The 19,507-nt window shown below is 40.0% G+C and overlaps 1 protein-coding gene and 1 non-coding gene across 3 annotated transcripts in view; one reads left to right on the top strand and one right to left on the bottom strand.

Moving 5' to 3' along the window:
* SV2C (synaptic vesicle glycoprotein 2C) overlaps nucleotides 1-19,507 on the top strand; it is a 269,947-nt gene that overhangs the window by 100,475 nt on the left and 149,965 nt on the right. For both annotated transcript variants that reach the window (XM_050795667.1, XM_050795666.1), the window contains exon 3: nucleotides 9,430-9,610. In XM_050795667.1, coding sequence (XP_050651624.1) covers nucleotides 9,430-9,610 — 181 coding nt within the window. The remainder of the gene's footprint in view (nucleotides 1-9,429; nucleotides 9,611-19,507) is intronic.
* Nucleotides 8,525-8,591, bottom strand: LOC126957744 (small nucleolar RNA SNORD36). Its single transcript, XR_007726915.1, has one exon. It is a non-coding gene; the product is annotated as a small nucleolar RNA SNORD36 (small nucleolar RNA).

Raw genomic sequence — 19,507 nt, 5'->3', positions numbered from 1 at the left:
AAAAAAAAAAGACTCTTTCTTTGAGGAAATAGGAGAGAGGGAGCTTACACTGATGTGTAAGCTTTCACAGCTGCTGCCCTGTTGTCCCTGCTCCTGGAACCCCAAAATGGTTGGCTGAGTGTGGTCTTCCCTTGGCTTCCTAGAATTGACCTTAAGAAGATATCATTTTCAGTGTTGCCTTTAGTAATAAGACAAACCAATTTGCAGTGACTATTCCAGTGGCTGATTTCTTTAAGCACGAAGCATACCTTAGGGGTCTTCAAAGGAAGGCATGGTAGAAACCCCCTTACCTGACTAAATCAGGTCTGGTAATTAGTTGGTTAGTAGAAAAGTTGGTAAAAGCAGGAAAACATGCAAAAATATAAATATGTATGTAAATATGGTGTTTTAACATATAAGCATACATTCATTTGACCATCTTTGGATGCAGAGTGAGACTTTTCCTCTGAGTTGGGCTCTTCAAACGAGTTCGCCATTGTTTTCTTTGCATCACTACAGTCATTCGGCAGCTTTGATTTTTAGTCTTAAGTTTCTTTAAAGTGGAATGAGACCTTAAAAACACATGTGCTTCAATCTGAGCACAGGATTCTTCCTCTTAATGATTTTTCTCAGTCTTTTTTGTTTTGTATTGCTCACATGGCAGTGATTTTCTTTTGCAAGTCATCTTCCCCAAGTCTTTCTTACATTCACTTTCATAGAAATAGCTCCCTTTCCTTTCACACTCGTATTTCATTATTTATGTGATTGGTGTTAAATTAAATGCATAATTAATAACAAACAGAATTAGCATAAAAAAGTTGGGTACAAACATACGCAACTCTTGAGAAGCATAAAGTGCTGCTTGTGGAAGCAGAAGGAAGATGGGTGAGTGAAAGGAAAATACTTTCAGTAATGATTTTTGGTGTGTTTGTGGGAGGGTTGGTTACTTTATTGGGTTGGTGAAATGAAAACTGGCCAAGTGATGTTAAAGGGAAAGTTATTTGTAATGCTTGTTAAAGCATAGTCAGGACCATCACAACAGGTGTAGGGACCACTGCAATTGGTTTTGCAGTAGAGAAGAGAGATCAGGCTCAACTCCTAATACAAAAAGGAAAAGTGTGAATTTAGAGCCAAGGACGAGGGTGGGAGAGTTAGTGAATAGAAAATTACCAAGAGGGATCTACTGCCATACCACCCTGAATGCACCCAGTCTCATCAGAAAATTACCAAGAGGAAACATCAGGGATAAAGGAGATTTTGGGTAAATTGACCTAACTGGATTGACAGACCAGGGTGATCAGACATTGCCTAGAGGATCTGATCAGATATTGAAGACAACCAGCCATCTAGAGTCAGCGGTTCACTGACTTGGTGGGATTCTTGCTAAAATTGGGCAATGCAGAAATGAACACAGAAGTCCATGCTTCATAGTCTAGTTGAGAAGAGAGGTCCAAAGACTGGGGTTTGGTCAAGGAGAGATTGTGTGTCAGTGGGCCTCTATTGTAGACATACCTCAGATTTGTGGAAGAAACTCTACCTTTGGGAAAATAAATGCACCTACTTCTTGTGAAAGGAATAATAACATCTAAAAAAATGAAGCATTATTTGACTAATAAAGCTTTATTTAATATGACAGTCCATATTATTATTTTCAACCATTTCCAGAAATGTCCTTTCATTCAGCAAAAATCTACTTTTATTTTTCTTTGACTCAAAAATTTTGTTTTAACCTAAGAAGATCTGCATATAAAAAGTAAGTTTGATTGTCACCTCATGGATATTATCAATTGTATGAGTCAATTCTCACACTGCTGTAAAGAAATACATGAGATGGACTAATTTATAAAGAAAAGAGAGGTTTAATTAGCTCACAGTTCTGCTTGTACGGGAAGCATGGCTAGGGAGGGCTCAGGAAACTTACAATCATGGTGGAAGACAAAGGGGAAGCAGGCATGTCTTACATGTCTGGAACAGAAGGAAGAGAGAGAAGAGAGAGGTGCTACACACTTTTAAATAACCAGATCTCATGAGAACTCACTCACTATCACAAGAACAGAAAAGGAGAAATCCGCCCCCATGATCCAATCACCTCCTACCAGGCCCCACCTCCAACATTAGCGATTACAGTTTGACATGAGATCTAGGAAGGGACATAGACCCAAACCCTATCATTCTGCCTCTGGTCCCTTTCAAATATCATGTCCTTCTCACATTCAAAATACAATTATGCCTTCCCGACAGTCTCCCAAAATCTTAACTCATTCCAGCATTAACTCAAAAGTCCAAAGTCTCATCTGAGACAAGGCTAATCCCTTCCACCTATGAGCTCATAAAACCAAAAACAAGTTAGTTACTTCCAAGATACAATGGGGGTACAGACATCGGGTAAATACTGCCATTCCAAAACAGAAAAACCAGCCAAAAGAAATGGGCTACAGTTCCCTGCAAGTCCAAAACCCAGCAGGAGAGTCATTAAATCTTAAAGCTCCAAAATAATCTCCTTTGACTCCATCCAGGTTTCAGATCCAGATCATACTGATGAAAGAGATGGGCTCCAAAGGCCTTGGGCAGCTCCACCCCTGTGGCTCTGCAGGACTCAGCCCCCATAGCTGCTCTCAAGGGCTGGCATTGAGCACCTGTGGCTTTTCCAGGCACACAGTGCAAGCTGTTGGTGGATCTACCATTCTGGGGTCTGGAGAATGGTAGCCCTCTTGTCACAGCTCCACTAGGCAGTGGCCCAGTGGGGACTCTGTGTGGGGTCTCCAACCCCACATTTCCCCTTTGCCTGCCCTAGTAGACGTTCTCCATGAACCTCTACTAGGAAGTAACCTGCACTAGAAGTGTCACTTCTGCAGCAGACTTCTACCTCAACATCCAGGCTTTTCCATACATCTTCTGAAATCTAGGCAGAGACTGCCAAGCCTCAGCTCTTGCACGCTGTACACCCATAGGCTTAACACCACATGGAAGTTGCTTACAGCTTGCACCCCCTGAAGCAGCAGCCTGAGTACCTGGGCCCCTTTGAGCCATGGCTGGAGGCGGAGCAGATGGGATGCAGGGAGCAGTGTCCCAAGGCTTCACAGGGCAGCAGAGCCCTGGGCCTGGCCCAGGCCCACAGAACCATTCTTCCCTCCTAGGCCTCCGGACCTTTGATGGAAGGGGATACCATGGAGGTCCCTGAAATGCCTTTGAGGCATTTTTCCCATTGTCTTGGCTATTAGCAATTGACTCTTCTTATGTAAATTTCTGCAGCCTGTTTTAATTCCTCCCCTAAAAATTAGTTTTTCCTTTCTAAAGCATAGCCAGGCTGCAAATTTTCCAAACTTTTACACTCTGCTTCCCTTTTAAATATAAATTCCAGTTTCAGGTCATTTATTTGCTCATGCATATAAACATATGTGATATATATATAAAATATAATATGTATTATGTATTTTATATATTATATGTTATATATAATATGTATATAAAATACATATATGTAAACATATACATATTCAGGTCATTTATTTGCTCATGCATATAAACATACGTGATATATATAATATAAATATAATAAAATATATATTATGTATTTTATATATTATATATTATGTATATAAACATATACATATATGTAAATAAACATATATGTATATAAGCATATATAATACATAATATATAGCATATATTATATATATTATATATATGGGGAAGAGTGGGAGGGGGCAAGGGATAAAAGACTACAAATATGGTGCAGTGTATACTGCTTGGGTAATGGGTGCACCAAAATCTCACGAATCACCATGAAGAAGTTACTCATGTAACCAAATACCACCTGTACCCCAATAACTTATGGAAAAATAAAAAGTAAAAAAAAAGAAGCTGCCGGGCCACATCTTGAATGCTTTGCTGCTTAGAAATTAGTTCCACCAGATATCCTAAGCCATCTCTCTCAAGTTCAAAGTTCCACAGATCCCTAGAGCAGGGCACAATGCCACCAGTCTCCTTGCTAAAGCATAGTAAGAGTGACCCTTGCTCCAGCTCCCAGTAAGTTCCTCATTTCCTGAGACCTCCTCAGCCTGGAATTCACTGTCCTTATTGAAATCAGAATTTTGGTCACAACCATTTTAAAAGCCTCTAGGAAGCTCCAAACTACCCCTCATCTTCCCATCTTCTTCTGAGCCCTCCAAACTGTTCAAACCTCTGCCCATTACCCAGTTCCAACACTGCTTCCCATTTTTAGGTGTCCTTATAGCAATGCCCCACTTCTTGGTGCCAATTTTCTGTATTAGTCCATTCTCGCGCTATTATAAAGAAATGCCTGAGAATGGGTAATTTATAAAGAAAAGAGGTTTCATTGGCTCATAGTTCTTCAGGCTGTACAGGAAGCATGGCTGGGGAAGTCCTCAGGAAACTTACAATCATGGTGGAAGGCAAAGGGGAAGCAGGCAGGTCTTCTATGTCTGGAACAGAAGGAAGAGAGAGAAAAAGAAGCAGGCATGTCTTACATGTCTAGAACAGAAGGAAGAGAAAAAAGCGGAAGGTACTACACACTTTTAAACAACCAGATCTTGTGAGAACTCATTCACTATCACAAGAAAAGCAAAAGGGAAATCTACCCCCATGGTCTAATCACCTCCCAGGCCCCACCTCCAACACTGGGAATTACAATTTGACATGAGATTTGGGCAGGGACACAGACCCAAACCTTATCATCAATGAATTCGGAATACCAATACAGAATGGTTTTCATTGAAAATCAGTTTATAAATAAATGGTGCAAGGAATTCTAGAGTAATGTATTAGCCATGGGTAGCTGAAGTACTTAAAACAATTTTTAAAAACTGAGGGGCTAAAAGTTGGTATGAGAAAAACACTATATATCATTTCCTAAAGTTGTTCTGTTTTGTTTAAATATGGTTTAAAATGGTGTTGAGGGAAAAGACATGTCCCCTTAGGGATTGTCAGAAAGAATCAAAAGCAGCTTAGCAAAGAGACAGAAATGTAAATGTGATATTTATCAGGGGAAATGAGGGTATGATTAGATAAAATGGAACCAGCCTTCATGTCAGAAACTACCTTAATGAGGAAGCCATATTTGAGGCCTTTGTGTTGTCTTCTGAAAGACTAACAACCTGGACTGATCAGGAATGGCCTTCACCAGCACTATGATAGGAAGAGTAGGTTGAGTTTATTTCTCAGGTCAGGTTCAACCTGAAAGCCCAGCTGAATTAAAGTCTTCACTAAATTCATGAAAGGATACAAGAGTCACAGCCTGGCCTTTTTTAACATTGCTCTCCTGGAATTGAATGGAAAGTCAGCTTCTAGTTCTGTGGAAGGCAGGTCCCAGGGGAGGTGAGCAACTTCTAATTCCACAGCTCCTGCTTGCCCTTTTGAGAGCTCCAGCTCATCTAGCAGGTCTTGCCTGTTTCACACCTTTGGAATTAAAATACTCTGTAGCCTTCATCTCCTCCCCTCAAACATGGATTAAATAAATATAAACTTTATGTTAAAAATGTATTAGAAAGGTTGTCTGTTTTATTGGAAAGCATCCTCAGATTCTAAGGTGTGCACAGATCACTTGGGGGTCTTATTCAAATGCAGACTTTGAGTCAGTGGGTTTGGAGTAGAGTCTGAGAGTCTACATTTCCAGTAAGCTCCCCAGGGCAGGGGAGCAGGGACTGGTGTTACTGGTTCAGGGGTCATATTTTGAGAAGTGAGGATCTAAAAGACATGATTTCAAGTTCTGGCTTCTGACAATCTCAATTTTCTCACTTGTAAAATGAGGGGCTTTGGATGAAGATACGTTTTAAGTCTGCCCTTCTGCAGCATCTCAAGGCGCAGAGAGCAGAGAAGGCTGGCGATTGTCCAGAGCTTGATCTCTGCTCTGAGTTTTCAAGGACTCCCCGTTATAACACTGTGAAGGTAGAGAGGAAAAGTGAATGCAAACAGGGAAGGAAGTACAGTTTGTGTCTGACAATCCCAGAGTGGTTACAATTATTCACCTGATGCCTTTGCCAACATTTAAAGCTTTGTCTGGCTTTAATTAGATCACACGATCCACAAATGAATGTTCTAATTGTGCTGTGTTTGTCTCCAATAAGCTGTTGGATAGGATTAATTCTTTCCACAGAATGCCCAACGGAACAGTTCACTTTTCAATACAAATTAAGTGTAGTCACAAAAGATTACTACCTTTAGATCTTAAAAATATTGTTAAACAGTGCAAGTGAAGACACAGTTTGATATGACATTTTTTATACTAACCGTGTCAGTCATGGAGGAATTTAATACCATCTTGAAATATTTCTTATCCTTCAGATTCCCCTCTGTTGTTCTCTTGTTAGTGAAATCTTCCCAGAGGCCACGTGAGAATTAGTGGCCACCTCCTGCCCCTCTGCTCCCATTTACACTGCTGTTGGGGTGCACACCACATGGTTAGGCTTGGGCTCATTTAGTTTTGTATCCGTTTGTGTCCTCTGAATTACGAGCTCCTTAAGCCATCCTGACAGAGTAGGAAGAAAATTTGGATGACTTGGAGCACAGGTACATGAGTTTACACTTCTGCATTGTTTTGTTCTGATCCTATGATCCCAGGAGGCCATGGATGTTTCACTGCCTTCGTTTTTGATAAGCCACTTTCCCCAGACCGTAAATCCCGTACTCTCAGGGGTCTGAAAGTCCAAATGCCTTCAGGGAAAGGGTGGTAGGAGGAATGCAGAAAGCAGTGGATGGTGAGAGTCTAGGGCGCAGTAGGAATCTTGGTTAACCTGCCTTGCCCGAGATCTCAGACGCACTTTCTTTAAACACAGCAGGGTTGCGCTCAAGCAGAAATTAACACCCAACTAAAGACCTTGCTTCACATCACCTGGTTTCCGGTTTGCACATAGCAGGGGTTCCCAAGTTGAGCTTAGCGGGAAGAACAATGGCAATATTCAAAATAATTAATAACAAGGATAGCCAGGGAATCAAAATAACATGTTTATAGCTCTAAGTATTACCCTGTAGCATCAGGTTTTAACCCCTTAGTTGCTGGATCAAGGGAAAGTCCAGGACTTCCCAGTGGAAGGGCCAGGGCAGTTGAGCCAGGTGAAATAGAATATCAGTCCTGAGAAAGACCCCCAGGCTTTAGTCAGAGAAACATCTTTTCACAACCCTGGCTAGCCACTTACTCTCCGTGAGATCAAGTTGAATAATCTGTCTGAGCCTTAGTTTTCTCATCTGTAAAATGGCTTAATAATACTCACTTTGTGGGACTGTGGTGAGGACTAAGTGAACCAACATATGGAATGTTCCTGAAAGGCCTGGCACAAGCAGATGCTCACTCAGTGAAAGTAGTACCAAGCACTGTTGTTTACTATTATCATTAAAAGATAATAAGTGGTTGTTGATTGAATGCAGACAGCTTGTCTCTCTGTTACTCATGCTTTCTGTAGTCAGATAATTCAGGTGGACCACAAGAGATCTTGGTTTACTATTGCCATCAAGATGGCTTACCCCAGGGCTCAGGGGCTGGGTGGGGGCAGTTCTGAAGGACATAAGGAGAAAGGGATGGGGGAGGCTTTGTTCCCTGGGCTGGAGCTATATGAAAGACTCCCAAGTCTTTAGATCACAGCATCCACAGGCCACTCCTGATCACTTTCTGATTTGTAGGCATTTTAAAAGACACAGATATTCTTATAAAGTTTCTTAGCTAGTGGTTATCTTCTGAGAGGCATGAGTGGCAAACTTGAGCCTCTTATGCTATAAATAAGAGATCTGCTACATAGGCATTTCCCTGGGTCAATCCCTCTGCTTTTGGAATCCCTCGCACTGCACTGATACATTCTCTAAATTGTCTCCTGGACATGCACTGGGTGTCATGATATGAGGAATCTCTATTGAGAAGGATGATCTGTCTATAGTCAGCACCACAGTACAGAGAAAAATATACTCTCCCCACGCAGGCAAAGGTTGACCACCCCATTCTCTTTAGTAACCCAGTCTAAATAAAGGCAGCTTTTATTTTGTCTTATTTTACAATTGCTCTCAACATTCGCCATTCACTGTAGCTGAGTATACTCAGCTATCTGCAAAACAGCATCCCTGCATTATTGATGTGAGGGTCATGAGAGCTTGCCAAGTGTTTTTTTTCCATATTGCTTCTTTAACTGTGTGTTTACCAAACTAATTTGAGGGTACATGTTCAAATAGGATAGTTCCCAAACTAATCTAAAGCAATAAATAATTTTTTTTTACATTTTTGCTTATATGCTACAGAGTATCTTGAATGTGCCTTTTAAAATGATTCTTGGGTGAAGCATCAGAAAAAGTAGAAATGGATAAAAGATAAAGTAGCAGTTTTTTTAGTGCCACATCCAGATATAACAAACCTTCATGTGTTATTTATGCCATCTTTCCTAGACATTTTTCACCCTTGTAGAAACCCTCTTGAACTAACATTTGCCACGTGGAATATTATTTCATCCTGAGAAAGATTCCAGACAGGGCCTGTGGCAGGTCTGGTTTTCTATTTTTTGTTGTTGTTGTTTTGTTTTTCTTTTTATTCTTTTCTTTTTTTCTTTTTTCTTCAGATACAATATGACCACATGGTTTATTCAGGTGAAGAAATTCTTAATCATCATTGGCAAAGGTCTGTTTTTTTAGAAGAAAGTAAATTAGAAAATTCAAGTATATACTCACAATAATGCCAAGAGGAACATCTATCCCACTCTGGATTTTCCATTTGTTTCCCTTAGTGATCAAAGCCAACCATGATAAGTTTAATATTTCCCATCACACTAAAGCTCTTTTCCTTCTCTTTAACCTCCTGACTCCAAAAAAGAGTTTTCTCTTATGGACAGAGTTAGAAACTATTTTAAAATTAATTCATATAATCTCTAAACTCACCTTTCCTAACTCCCATAAAAGCAAGCGCTTCCAGGATGGAACACAGAGAAAGAACCCATGGAATCCTCTAGAGGGGTCTTGAGAGTCTGGCATTGGCCCAGGTCATTGGCTACAGGCAGAGATTTGAAGCAGTCTGGAGGATCCACTGTGGCCTGGAAGCCCTTGACTTGGTCTCCCATCTTGGCCCTGTCATGGTGCTAGGCTGGGCATTTGGACCAAAGGTAACTTGACTGTGGGTCACATGCAAGGATGGTTCTGTATGGTGAGTTCTTATGCCTGCCTGCTCTGTACACATCCCCACAAAAACGGGCTGGAACATGACCATTTGGTCTTTTTGTGCATGCGATGGTAAAGGAAATGACTTCTCATCAGCTCATGCAATTGGTTATGGCTGACGGTAGTCCACAGAGCTTACTCTTCAACTTGAAAACTGATTACTATATCCTGAAGGTTATATTTTTAAAGGAAATTTTCCCCATGCAAAATGCTGGAATGTATTTTGTTCCTTGTTCACTTGCTGTTACATGTGTCATTGACTCCCAATCTCTGATGTGTTTCTCTGTTTTCTGTGTGTTGCAGGCAGCATAGTGTACCTCGGGATGATGGTGGGGGCGTTCTTCTGGGGAGGACTGGCAGACAAAGTGGGAAGGAAACAGTCTCTTCTGATTTGCATGTCTGTCAACGGATTCTTTGCCTTCCTTTCTTCATTTGTCCAAGGTTATGGCTTCTTTCTCTTCTGTCGCTTACTTTCTGGATTCGGGTAAGGTTTTCTCCTTCATATTTTATAGTAATGTGTTTATTCTTCATAATTGAACACATTCTCCACTCTAGAGAACCTTATTAGGAGGAAATTATCCCTTCACACATCTCCCTCCACATCCTCATGTCAGCCCTGGAAGCCACAATGCTGGTTCTTAGAAATGTAATTATCAACCTTTAAATACAGGAGCGAAGGGAACATACATCTATGTTTTCATAGCTGATTATTACTTCTAGAAGATGGGTATTGTTTTAAATGGAATGCCATTTCTATGGTAGAACACATTCATACATATATGCTGCTTCTGAAAATTTAACGTAAGTAGGAAATAGCTCTTGTCCTACCTGTTATGAACTAATTAAAGGTTTGAACCGTTCAAGCATGCTCTTAAATTCAGGATTAGAGTGTCTCAAATAAATGCTGTTTTATTGATCTATGTTAACTTGGCATATTTAACTTGGTAGAAAGCCTCCTTGAGACATAATTTTTAGTAAGTTCCTGACTTCTGTCGAATTAACAGAAGTTGCACTATTACCCAAATGCAGTGGTATAGTGTAGCTGATGGTGAAGTCATTTTCTTTAAAGAGCTTAAAGCACTTATTACTATACTGAATGAATTCATAAGCACAGAAAAACCTAATAGTTCAATAAGGAATATATGAGAAACTTTGCTTCAATAAGAAAAAAAATAGTAAAAATATAAAATTTTTGTAATGAATGGGTACTAGACTTAATGCCTGGGTGACAAAATAATCTGTATAACAAACCCCCACGACACAAGTTTACCTCTATAACAAACTTGCACATGTACCCCTGAACTTAAAAGTTAAAATATATATATATATGTACACACACACATACACACACACACACACATATATATGTATAATTTTGATTCATAATTGAGAACTTAGAGACTTTTTTCAAGATACCTAACACAATGAATCTGTAGAAATAATATACAAATTTAAAAACTAAATGAAGAAAGTGAGGGTAATGAGGCTGGGTTATAAACTTTAAACAACCGTTGTGGTTGTTGATTATACACACCACAACCTACAAAGCAGAATACAGTTTTGTGAAAAGAGGTCAGAGGACTATAGCATGTCTTTCTTAATTATGTATAGTAGCATTTCCCATAGCTCCTCATATGCTACATTCTGCACGCAGTGAGCACTTAGCAAATACTTGAGTAACTTGCACACATTGTAGGAGCTTTCCTTAGAGTGAAGACAGTGCATTTCAGTAAACCAAGATGGCTGGAGAGTTTGGGAAAGTGTAAAATATTTTGTTCTTGGGGAAAAAAAATGTTCAGAATCAGTCATTTGCTTTGTAGCAATGGAGAAAGGGGAGAGGAGGCTTTTTCTCCACAGGGGAGCCCCTTGGTGCTCAGTTTCTGAGATTGGCTACATACGCTGCTAACTTGGAGATGGATTTTGGATCATGGACTCACAGGGTTTCAGCAGACCTAAATGTTGAATGATTGAATGATTGAAAGAAATGAATGAATGAAGAACAGATGTTATTTGGGGCTGTTTGTTAAAGGACCTTCTCAGTGAGTAGGTCCATAGGATAAGACATTCTTGCCACCAGGAAGGGCCAAGCTTCCTTCTCCCTTTTGTTATCTATGTAATACCACTAGCCTGTCAAGAGAAAACTAACAGCATAGGTGCTGAATTTTCCAGTCCTTTCAGTTTGCAATCTTTTTTGGGAAATTTAAGCAATATCCAAAGACCCAAAAGTACATGACTGTGGTCAAATTATTGTGGCAATTTTAATTGCCAATCTGGATTTTGACATGGTCATCCCAACAGGCTGTAGAGAAAAAGGTCCATTGTGGTGGCTGCAAAATACTCCAAACCAATGGACTGTCCAGAAGCAAATTCAAGGGCAACATAAAAGCAGAGACAACTTAGATGTATTCTTGATATCATCCTCATTCCTGTTGCAGACAAATCATTTTTCAACCAGCAGGTCAGAACTGCTGGAGGCTGGGAATCAAGAAATCCAGGTGTGCCCTGCTCCTGCCCTTTATCATGGAGTCTTAGGAAAGTCATGCAGGCTCTCTTGACTGCTTTTTCTTTTGTAAAAGAAGACATTAGGACTTTGCATTCTTACCTTGGAGTGTGAAGATCAAATGAGATGATGTATTGAAAGTACAAGGTAGAGAAGATAATGTAGGATAACGTTTAGAAACACTCACTCATAGTTTGGCATTTCTTATCTCCTTTATTCCTCCTCCCATACATTTAGCTAAGCTGTACTATGCTGATTGCCTCAGTGTGACAGCAGGGGAGGAGGCAGAAAGAGATCCCTTTCTGGCTTTTAAATTTCAAGTCTGGCCCATGCAAGAAACAGAAAGGCCTAATCAGGGACAAAATATTTGGGAGAAAACATGGCAAGTAAAATCAAGCATAAATCAAGTTAATCTCTATAATAAACGGTGAGTACCTAGTCTGCGGGCAGTACTGAGGGGGAAGTCATATGAGCTTAGTTACCTTAGTCCAGGTGGCAAAACCTCTGCGGAGTTTTGTGGGATACAGCAACTGAGAGGACCTGAGAAATGAAGTTATTAAGGAAAATGAGGGAAGAAATCTGTATTAGTCAGCATTCTCCAAAGAGACAGAACCAATGGGAAAGAATGGATAGATTAGATGGATGGATGGACGGATGGATAGATAGATAGATAGATAGATAGACAGATAGATAGATAGATAGATATGAGAGAGGACTAATTAAGGCAATGACTCACACAATTATGGAGGCTGAGGAGTCCCATGGCAGGCCTTCTGCAAGCTGGAAATTCTAGGATGCCAGTAGCATGGCTCAGTACAAGTTTGAAGGCCTCAGAACCAGGGAAGCTGGTAATATAGCTCTCATTCCAAGGCTGAAGGCCTGATAACTCAGGGGGCTGCTAGTGCAAGTCCCAGAGTCCAAAGGCCAGAGAACCTGGACATCTGTTGTCCCAGGACAGGAGAGGAAGGATGTTCCAGCTCCGAGAGAGAGAGCAAATCAGAATTTCCTCTATCTTTTTGTTCTCTCCAGGTTCACAACTGATGGCATGGTACCCACCCATACTGAGGGCAGAACTTCTCCACTCAGTTTACCAATTTGCATGCCAATCTCCTCCAGAAACACCCTCACAGACACACCCAGAAATAATGCTTTACTAGCTGCTATAGTTTGGATGTCTGACCTTTCCAAATCTCATGTTGAAATTTGATCCCCAGTGTTGAAGGTGGGGCCTGATGGGAGGTTTTTAGGTCATGGAGGTGAATCTATCATGATTAGATTAATGTGAGTGAGTTATTGCTCTATTAGTTCCCACGAGAGTTGGTTGTTTAAAAATAAGCCTGGCACCCCCAGCCCTCTCTTTTGCTCCCTCTCTCGCCATGTGATCTCTGCACATGCCAGCTCCCCTTTGCACTCTCCCCTGAGTGGAAGCATCCTGAGGCCCTCACCAGATGCCCAGTCTTCCAGCCAACAGAACCATAGCCAAATAAACCCCTTTTCTTTATAAATTGCCCCACCTCAGGTATTCCTTTATAGCAACAAAAATGGACTAAGACACCAGCTGTCTAGGTATCTGTGAATCCAGTCAAGTTAACACATAAAATTGACCATTGCAATATTTTTCTTCTTCACCAAAGTTTATGGGCTATTTTACTTTTGTTTGCTTTGTGAAGTGCTACCTTCATGGCCCAGGGTTTTTCTCAACAGCTCTAGGGTTTATCTGGGTACTCTGTTTCTGAGTCTCTGAGGAATCTCATCAAAGTCTCTTTTTCTCCAATTCCATTCCAATTCAACTCAAAAAACATTGCAACACCTACTCTACCCACTGGAAGCATGCAAGGTTTTTCATGGATATAGCTGAGCCCTCACCTCAAGTTGCTTACAGTCTGTACAGACAGGCAGCTCTTCTAGTCCCCATCTTCCAAGAATTAGAGCCTGAAAAGAGGTCACAAGGGGCTTGGGAATCTCACAGAGGAAGGAGAAAACAATAATAACATTGTGAATAAGAAAATTTCCATTTAAATGCTCTTCTTGTTTTCAAAGGTGTGTCATATTTAAACCCTTCATTCCCATTACTTATTAACTCAGTACAGAAGCAGCTGAATTTTTATATATTCTCATTTTATTTAAACTTTCTTTATTAAAACTTAAGCCAGAGAATCAAGATTCTCATCCTAGAGACCTTAAATGAAAGACCATGTGGTATCAACTTAAACAACTCCCTCCAACCATATCTGATCCAGTTTTAAAATTGAGAAAAACTAAATGAAAAAACATTCCAAAATGTTGGTAATGTTTCTTTTGTGGGCCTCTGGTGCACAGAGCCCCCCACACTCCACGCATTTCCTAGGAGTACAGTACTTCCCATCCTTTCTGCTTTGAAGCTTCTTCTCCCAGGACTCTCCCACTCACAGCTTCCCAGAGGCTTTTCCTTAGACCACACACCCAATGGGTCTCAGACAGTTTCCTGTTTTGTCTCCTTGGCAGTACTTACAATTGATGCCTGAAAATATTTACTTTTTATGTTCTTCTTTCTCTCCTCCACCAGCATGTAAATTCCAAAGGGCTGGGACTGTCATCTTGCTCAACATTGCTTAATTGCCCATGGCAGGGTGGGTGGGAGTGGGTGTTGTAAAAGACAGTGGAGTTCAAGCAGCAACCAGCATAGTCTGACTTGCAGCCATCTGTGGCATTGGCTAGTTAACCATGAAGTGAAATAGATAGGAAGTCTACTCAATTCTTACTTGATCTGTATAAGTAGAAAACTTCTATGACAAGTGAATGAAAACCTAACTTGCATCATAAAAACAGAGTCATGTCCCCTCCATCATTCCCAGACTGGAGCTGGATTACAGACCCAGAACCAACTGAATGAAGGGGAGGCTGGTCCTCCTTGAAGAAGGATCTTGGTACACAGCTAAATATTTATACTGTTAATCTTTCTCCCAGCTTCCCCAAAGGGACTGAAGGCCTTTTACCAGGAAGAGTGTACATGGGGTAAAGGAAATAATCAGACTTCTCAGGGCTTGTGGACACTGGCTCTAAACTGACACTAATTCCAGGAGACACAAATGTCACTGTGGCCAACCAGCCAGAGCAGGGACTTATGGAAGGCAGGTAATCAATGGTGTTTCAGCTCAGGTCTGTTTCACAGTGGGCCCAGTGAGTCAGGCACTGAATCCATCCCGTGCCTAATTCCACACTTCTAGACTGCATAATTGGAACAGACCTACTCAGCAGCTGGTAGAATCCCCACATTGGTACAGAATCCCTACATTTAATTGGTACAGGGCCTGTCCATCAACTTCATTTACTAGGAATTTTAGAACAAAGAGAAGTTCTAGGTCAGAGAGTCCAAACTTTTCATTTTGCAGATTGAGGTGCAGTGGTGGGACCAGGAGTAACTCAGCTAGGACTTAAATTGCAATTAAAGTCAATTTAAACTTGCAACTCTGTAAATAAGTAAACTGTACATTGTGAATACAAGGTTTACCTGTGTGTTGATTTTATCAAAATTGCTACAGATTTCCAGTTGCTATGCCTTATTTCATTGCTGAAGCATCATTAGCAGCACTGTTTCTGCATACAAAGGGGACTGGAAGGAGTTCTTATTTTATTTTATTTTGTTGTTTTATTTTGTTTTTTGAGATGAGATCTCTCTCTGTCACCCAGGCTGGAATGCAGTGGTGCAATCGTGGTTCGCTGCAGCCTTGACCTCCTGGGCTCAAGTGATCCTCCTACCTCAGCATCCTTAGCTGGGACCACAGATGCATGCCACCACACCCAGCTAATTTTTAAAAAATTTTTGTGCAAACAAGGTCTCCCTGTGTTGCCCAGGCTGGTTTCAAACTCCTGGATTCAAGAAATCCTCCTGGCCTTGGCTTTCCAAAGTGCTGGGATTGCAGGCATGAGCTGCTGCACCTGATCAAGTTCTTGTTTTAAACTGAGATCTTCTTGGGTTTATATTTTATTGTCTCCACATGTGCTTTCCTCTTAATTCATCAAACCAAGTCATGAGCATATCTTCTTAGAAACACAAATATGTCCAGCTGACATATTGTGTGTGACTTTAAATGTTTATTCAGTACAATGAATGATTTTCCTCCCTGGGGACAACAGTGTTTCGTGGGAAGGAGGACTAGGACATCACCAATTATTCATCTGTCTATCACTTTCCTAAACGAATCTCACACCAAGAAACAGACACTTTCCTCCCCTCTTTTGTTACAGAAAATTAGAAAGATGGGAAATGGAGTTGGCACCATTGATTCATTTTCATTTGACCCAGAATTAAATTATTTGTATCCAGTCACTGTTAATTACGAGAATGATAGTACTTTGGATGCCAGGCAATATCAGAGTCGGGAGCTTCCCACTGAAGGCCTGGCATTGCTAAGCAGGAAGGTCAGGAGAAAAATATAACAGCAACAGAAATTAAAATGAAATTTCAATGTGTCTGTATATCATAAATTAAAGAATAGTAATTTCTTCCTCTGTGAATAGAGCCTACCAAATGTGTACTTCATAGCTATTTGCAATATTCACTCATTAGCTGTATTGAGTTACAGTAAGAATACCTTGGCTTTATAGAAATCATCATCATTAACTGGAATTATTCAGAGTACGTTTTATGTAGTATCCCATTTATTTCCACAGTTGTTTTAAATAATTAGTCATGTATAAATGGTGTGCCTTTTTTATTAGAAAATTGAGGCACGGATTGATTATTGCTTCCAAATGTTCAACAGACTCCCAAGTCTTCTGAATTTTAGTCTGATTCTGAGCTATGAGATTTTTCCCTTCAACGTAGTCTTTTACTTAAAATAATCATATTGGGAAAATGCAGTCATTTAAAATTGTTTAAGACTTTTAAAGTGTCTTTTATCGAATACCTCTCTAGTGCTTGCCCCGTAAGAGATGCTGTGTTCAGCACTTTATACTAGTAAAAATCAGCTCTCATTAGTGACCTGATGAGAAAGATGCATGCATTATTCATATATCTTAACTATACGTTACAAATGAGGAATTTGAAGTACAGAGAGGTTAAGTTCCTATCTGAGGTCACACAGTAAGTAATGTAATCAGGTTTCATACCTAGGCAGTCTGGCTCCAGGGCCCATGCTCATAACCATCAGGCTGTGCTGTGCTTCAGACTCAACCAGAAATGTCTCTGATTTCATATGGCACAAGGTATACATGATATGTGCTCATACATGTTTGAACAGATCAGTCCAAAAATATCTCTGGCCCCGAGCATCAGAATGGAAAGACCTTCCCCGATATGTAAAATGAGGCAACAGTCAAGATTATCTTTAATCCAAAAATAACCTCAAACCCAAATTGTAAACAGTGGGTGAGTGTTTTCTTAGAGCTACATTGTCCAACATGGTAACCACTAGCTTCATGTAGCTACCAAGTACTTGAAATGTGACTAGTCCAAGTTGAGATGTGCTGTAAGTGTAAAATACATAGCAGTGGATTTCAAAGATCTAGAACATATAAAAGAATGGAAAATATCTCAATAGTTTTACTTTAATTATATGTTAAAATAATATTTTACATATATTGGGTTAAATTAATATATATTAAAATTAACTTTACATGTTTTTTTGTTTTAATGTCTTTTCTAGAAAAATTTAAAATTACATATGTGGCTCACATTTTCTATTGGAAAGCACTGTCTTAGGCAATGCTTTTTACTTTCCAACAAAAAGGCTGACCTTTTGGACACACTTTGTTTCCCGGTATACCCTTCGGCAAAGGTACTATTGATCACAAAGGAGAAGGAACAGAACAAAAGATCTTCCAGACCCACAGTGTATAATTGTGAAAAATTAGCCATATGCACTCTTTAGAATTCACTCCGTGGAGCCCACAGCAGGAATCTGTGTGCTTCATGCCTGTACCTCCAACAACTGGTGATGTGCCTGGCCCAGAGTTTGACTGGGTGAGGGGGTGGATAGAGGGATAATGGGTGGATAATGGGTAAATGAAGGGTGGGTGTGAGGATGAGTGCAGGAATGAATGAGGAAATGTATACAGCAAGAGGCTAGATACATCTGCATGTTTTATCATTTATTATAGAACATCATAATGATCATTGCCATCTTTATTCATGTCACCTTTAGATGCTATGGGAAGGCATTCTTCCAACTCTATCAATAGCTAATTTTTTTTTGAAGACAGTATTAAAGTCCTGATCCATGACTATGCCACTTCCCTCAGTGGTATTAAGTCTGCTACTGTGGATGCATAGACCTCCACAGTTTTAGGGGGTTAGGCCACCAATCTGATAGCAGACCAGGGCTAAGGGAGTTGAATTGCAGCTATTTTCTTAGCAATGCAGTTTTTCCCACAAATTATATACTTAAAGATCAGTATTTTTTAAATAACCACTTTTTCTACTCATTATTCTACTCATAGTTTACATAATATTTAGAAAATGACAACTTCATATATTGAAGAATATTATTTTTCAGATTGTGGCTTTGGAAATTGAAGGACTAAAGCTACCCAAATCATCCATCCTTTGGCATTGCCACTGGGCACAGGAAATTCTTGTTCTTGATTTGATGATGAGTTCAGTTACCAGTATGTGTTTTTCTCCCATTTCTATCTTTATCACTAATAGCAAACATGTGCCTTCTGATCTATACAGCAACCTTATTTTCTGTGCCGACCTAGCCTATTCAGAAAGAGCATTAGGTCTGTGCTCTTTCATCTGAGCCTCTGAACAATCTCCCCAAGGTCTGTGATATTCTATTTACTTTCATAAAGTGGAAGAGACTGAAAGGTTCATCTTTGGACTGCTGTTCTAATCCCTTATTTCTGGGTCCAATTTATAACATAATAAATTGGTTCAGAATTGCTTTGCAATTTGCTTGACAATTCAGTGTCTTCTCTCCTTTTTGTTGATTCCGAGTAAGAATTAAAAGAATATTTTTCATGCAAGTTATTTGTAGTTGTGATTCCTGACATAGGCCAGACCATTCACTGATCTTTTTATAATCCTGTAATATTTGTCTTATAAAAGCTGTCAGAGTCAGCTCTTGGTAGACCCTGCCCTCTGTTTATTATTTGTATTGAACATGTGACTTTACAATAATTATTCAACTTTCTCCTTAATTATGTTCTTGCAGAATGCCCCATTTTCCAATGGAAATGGGAGATGGAAGATTGAGGTAAAGGACTGCTTGACAATTATACTGTGAAATAAGTTAGAATGAATTATTCTTTGTTACATGCTAGATAGAAAATTAAAGCAGAACAGAATTATTCAGTAGAATCCCTTCTCAAGACAAAGAATCATCAAACATTCCATAATTTATCTCGAAAATGCCATGCTTCAAGCCATTTTAAGTATAGTTACTCTTTTTATCTGTAACCTCCCTCTTGCATTGCAGAAACCTGAACCCCTCCCCACCTTTTCCTGAAACAGCCTGCGTGCGTACATCAGTGTGATGAAGCATGGGAACAAACATCATCCCCACTGGGTTGCCATCTGAACTGGAGTAATATGAGGCATGGCTGTGAAATTCACAGGGTTAAGACAGTCAGGCTTTCCAGTTTCCCAGTGAGGTTTGTGCAGAGAGGCAGACTTGGCATACTCTGTCATCCTGCTGTGCTAAACTGATTTAACTTGTGTGCCGCACATTTCCCAACAGAGGAGAAATTTTGTCTGCAATGCTAACACATTCTTTGCTTTACACAATATACCACTTGTGAATTTGCCTTAGATTATTGAGGAAAATAAATGAATATGTTTCATGATATTTACCAGATGCCTAGTATTGAGTCGTGTGCAGACCTATTGAGGTATTGTGCGTGTGTGTGTGTGTGTGTATGGTGTGTGTGTGTCTGGGTCTGCTTGCCTGATTCATTCTA

The sequence above is a fragment of the Macaca thibetana genome, chromosome 6 (genome assembly GCF_024542745.1).
Source record: "Macaca thibetana thibetana isolate TM-01 chromosome 6, ASM2454274v1, whole genome shotgun sequence".
In the NCBI taxonomy this organism is placed as follows: Eukaryota; Metazoa; Chordata; class Mammalia; order Primates; family Cercopithecidae; genus Macaca; species Macaca thibetana.
This window is presented reverse-complemented; position numbering and strand designations above follow the sequence as displayed.